General features: G+C 41.3%; 1 protein-coding gene across 1 annotated transcript; it reads left to right on the forward strand.

Annotated features, from left to right (window-relative positions):
- Nucleotides 1-632: 632 nt before the first annotated feature.
- Nucleotides 633-4,444, forward strand: LOC138881663 (uncharacterized). Its single transcript, XM_070161909.1, has 7 exons — nucleotides 633-1,035; nucleotides 1,366-1,612; nucleotides 2,225-2,528; nucleotides 2,610-2,905; nucleotides 3,328-3,642; nucleotides 3,775-3,980; nucleotides 4,092-4,444. Exons 1-7 carry the CDS (start codon nucleotides 633-635, stop codon nucleotides 4,442-4,444), a joined length of 2,124 nt encoding a protein of 707 aa, XP_070018010.1.
- Nucleotides 4,445-4,871: the final 427 nt, after the last annotated feature.

Raw genomic sequence — 4,871 nt, forward strand, 5'->3', positions numbered from 1 at the left:
AATTGGGGCAACCAGAACAATAATTAGAACAATTAGGGTAATTGGAGTGGCAACAACAACAACTGGGGTGGAAACAACAATTAGGGTGGTTGGAACAATAACAACCAAGGAAATTGGGGGCAAGGCTTTTAAAGGCTCCCATTGTATCAACAACCGAACAATCCCCCCCCCCATTTCCATCCCAAGGTCCTAGTTCTTCCAACAATGAAATGGGGAGAATCAAAATGATGTTTGAACCGATGATGAAAAAGAATGCTAACTCTGATGCCCAGTTGGCATCCCACAATACTTCAATCAGAAACTTGGAGGTTCAATTAGGCCAAATCTCACAATCCTTGAATACTCGCCCTAAGAGGGCTCTACCTAGTGATACGATAGTCAACCTGAAGGGTGGAAAAATTTTCGGGCATGTAATGGCGGTAACTACAAGAAGTGGACGAGGCGGTGATGTGAATTCCTCCAAACAAAAAGAAATTTTGAGTGATGAAGTTGAGTTACAAGAGGATGAGATCCCTTTAGTGGTTGAGAATGTGATTGATGAGAACGTGAACGAGGATGTGAGGATTGATATCCAAGATACCGAGGTGGAAACTTAGAATGACGTGAACCTGTCTAGGGAACACGTAATAGACATGCCGGAAATGGTTGTGCCTAAAGCCAAGTCCCCTTTGACAAGGACACCTCCATTTTATCCTCAAAGGCTTGCGAAGAAGAAAAATGAGAACCAGTTTAAGAAATTTATTGACATGATGAAGAGCTTATCAATTAATGTGCCTTTGGTGGAAGCTCTAGAACAAATACTGGGGTACGCTAAGTTCATGAAAGACTTGGTGACAACGAAAAGATCCATGGATTGTGAGACCATCAAGATGACCCACCAAGTTAGTGCAATAGTGCACTCGATGGCTCCGAATCTAGAAGATCCCAACGCTTTCACCATTCCTTGCACCATTGGGAGTGCAAACTTTGCAAAATCTCTATGTGATTTGGGGGCAAGTATCAACTTGATGCGTTACTCTATTTTCAAGACTTTGGGTATTGGGAAACCTAGGGCTACTTCAATGAGGTTGCAAATGGCGGATAAAACTATGAAGAGGCCGCTTGGTATTGTAGATGATGTCCTTGTTCGGGTGGACAAGTTCATTTTGCCAGCTGATTTTATGATCTTGGATTGTGAGGTAGATTATGAGGTTCCAGTCATATTGGGAAGACCTTTCCTTACAACGGGGAAGGCCTTAGTTGATGTGGAAACAGGGGAACTCACCTTCTGGGTGGGTAATGAGAAAGTGGTCTTTCATGTGTGCAAGTCAATGAAGCAGCCCAACAGTTCTGAAGTGTGCTCTTTTATGGATCTTGTCACGGCAGTGATAGTTGATGATACTAGTGCAATGATCAATGTGGAGGACCCTCTAGAGGCGGTATTGTTGAATATTGATGAAAATGAGGATGAAGGTCGGGTGGAGTGTGTCAATGCTTTACATGGAATAGGCTCTTACTCTTATGAGCCTCGGAAACTCTCTTTGGATCTTGAGAATAGGAAGACTCCACCAACAAAGCCCTCAATCAAGGAACCTCCCATTTTGGAGTTGAAGATGTTGCCTCCACACCTCAGGTATGAATTCTTAGGCCCTAGTTCAACTTTTCCAGTTATTCTTTCCTCTTGTCTGACTAACATGCAGGTAAATGCCACATTGGCGGTACTCCAAAAATGGAAGAAGGCAATTGGATGAACTTTAGTTGATATTCGGGGGATAAGCCCCGCCTTTTATATACACAAGATTATTCTTGAAGATGATGCAAAGCTCTCCTTAGAACATCAAAGGACGTTGAACGAGGCAATGCAAGAAGTTGTGAAAAAGGAGGTGATCAAGTGGTTGGATGTCGGGGTTGTGTACCCCATCTCTGATAGCTCTTAGACTTCGCCGATGCAATGTGTGCCGAAGAAGGGTGGTATGACCATGGTTACCAATGTGCAAAATGAGTTGAGTCCTACCAACACTATCACCGGATGGAGGGTGTGCATGGATTACCGCAAGTTGAATAAAGTGACCCGCAAAAATCAGTTTCCATTCCCTTTTCTTGATTAGATGCTAGACAGACTTGCTGGGCGTGCCTTCTACTATTTCTTGGATGGGCATTCTAGGTACAACCAAATTTTGATTACTCCGAAAAATCAGGAGAAAACTACATTCACTTGTCCGTATGGTACCTTTGCCTTTTCTAGGATGCCATTTAGGTTGTGTAATGCACTGGCTACATTCCGGCGGTGTATGATGGCCATATTTACCGACATGGTGGAGGACATTTTGGAGGTGTTTATGGACGACTTCAGTATTGTGGGTGACTTATTTGATGAATGTTTAAACAATCTTGATAGGGTGTTGGCCCGTTGTGAAGAAACCAATCTTGTTCTTAATTGGAAGAAATGCCACTTCATGGTTGAGGACGGCATAGTCCTCGCTATAGAGTTGGACAAAGCTAAAATTGAAGTGATTTCAAGGCTTCCTCCCCCTACTTCAGTCAAGGGGGTTAGAAGTTTTCTTGGGCATGTGGGGTTCTACCGAAGATTCATTAAAGACTTTTCTAAGGTAGTGAATCCCTTGTTCAAGGTATTGGAAAAAGATGCCAAGTTCATGTTCAATGAGGAATGCATAATAGCCTTTGAACTCCTCAAGTACAAGTTGACCACCACTCATATTATTACCGCACCCAATTGGAGCTTGCCTTTTGAGCTCATATGTGACACGAATGAAGTTGCGGTTGAGGCGGTCTTGGGTCAAAGAGTGAATAAAATATTTCATATGGTGTATTATGCGAGCAAGACAATGAATGATGCTCAAGTGAATTACATGGTGACTATAAAAGAGTTGTTGGCTATTGTGTTCGCAATGGAGAAATTTCGGCTGTACCTCATGGGCGCCAAGGTCATAGTTCATACTGATCATGCTGCACTCCGATACTTGATGACGAAGAAGAATTCCAAAGCTAGGCTGATGCGATGAGTCTTGTTACTTCAAGAATTTGATTTGGATATTGTGGACCGGAAAGGGTGTGTAAACCAGGTGGCGAACCACTTGTCCCACTTGGAGAGGAGGGGAGGCCTCGTGATGGCCTAAAGATCAATAATTCATTTCCCGATGATCAACTCCTTTCTGTGTCGGTGAATGGTATGCCATGGTTTGTGGACGTTGCTAATTTCCTTGTGACTGGTATTGTCCCGTGTGAGCTCTCTTCTAACCAAATGAATAAGCTTAAACGGGATAGTTTGGACTTCTATTGGGATGGGCCGTACTTGTTTAAAATCTGCACTGATGGTGTGATCTGAAGATTTGTCCCGGAGGAGGAGCAATTGAGTATCTTAGAGGCTTGTCATTCCTCCCCCTATGGTGGTCATCAGGGTGGGGTGAGGACCGTTTTGAAGGTTGTTAGTTGTGGGTTTTACTGGCCAACTTTGTACAAGGATGCGAGTGATCTTGTGAAGAGATACGACGAATGTCAAAGAGCGGGTGGAATTTCGAAGAAGGATGAGTTGCCTCTCAATACTATACTTGAAGTTGATATTTGGGGCATTGATTTCATGGGCCCGTTTGTTAGTTCATATGGCAACACATACATTCTAATGGCAGTTGATTATGTTTCAAAGTGGGTTGAGGCCGTGAATTTACCCAATAATGAGGCCCGGAGTGTTGTTGCATTTCTCAAGAAGAGTATTTTTACTAGGTTTGGCACTCCTCGAGAAATCATAAGTGATGAGGGGTCTCATTTTTGCAATAGAGCTTTTGACACGTTGCTTGCAAAGTATGGTGTCAATTACAAATTTTCTACCCGTTATCATCCTCAGGCGAGTGGCCAATTTGAAGTCTCAAACAGGGAAATCAAGAGTATATTGTCAAAGACGGTCAATGCAAATAGGACCAATTGGTCAAAGAAAATGGATAATGCTTTATGGGCTTATAGGACTACATACAAGACTCTGATTGGTATGTCTCTGTATCGGTTGGTGTTTGAGAAAGCTTGCCATCTACCGGTTGAGTTAGAATACAATGCCATGTGGGCTTTGAGGAAGCTGAATCTTGGATGGGATGTGGCAGCAAATCTTCGTGTGGAGCAGCTTAATGAACTTGATGAATTCCAATTTCATACCTACTCTAGTTCGTCCTTGTATAAGGACAAGATGAAGTACCTTCATGATAAGTATGCTCGTAGCAAAGAGTTCAAAGTGGGTGATTTGGTTCTCTTGTTCAATTCTGGGTTACGGCTGTTTCCAGGAAAGCTTAAGTCGAAATGGAGTGGACCTTTTGAAGTGGTGCTTGTGACTCCTTTTGGTGCACTTGACTTGAAAAACAAAAATGGGGAGGTCTTCAGAGTTAATGGGCACAGAGTCAAGCACTATCTTGTCAAGATTAATGACAGCCACGTGGTGGCACTAATCCATCTAAAATGATTTGATGGTAAACTGCGTCGTGCCGCGACGTTAAATCAGACGCTTCTTTGGAGGCAACCCATTGTTGATACCCAATTTTTTCCTATATATTTTAAATATGTATAAATACTTTCAAAATAGCATATATACGCATATATAAGTATGCACAAGGTTTTATAAATTTTTCCATAATTTTAAGTGTCTAAATTGATTTATTTTCTCCCATTTTATGCATAAAATCCCCAATAATTATTTCCAAAATTATTGTTATGATAATTTATTGATTTTATTTCTATACTTATGCCAAAATATTGCTAATATAATTTTTATGAATTTTTATAATTACATTTAGTATTTGTTAAGCTAAATTATATATAATTGCAATGTTAGCCCATTTTAAGGTATAATTATATTTTATATGCGTAAAATTGATCCCTATATTTTTAAA

The sequence above is a fragment of the Nicotiana sylvestris genome, chromosome 11 (genome assembly GCF_000393655.2).
Source record: "Nicotiana sylvestris chromosome 11, ASM39365v2, whole genome shotgun sequence".
NCBI classification, from domain to species: domain Eukaryota; kingdom Viridiplantae; phylum Streptophyta; class Magnoliopsida; order Solanales; family Solanaceae; genus Nicotiana; species Nicotiana sylvestris.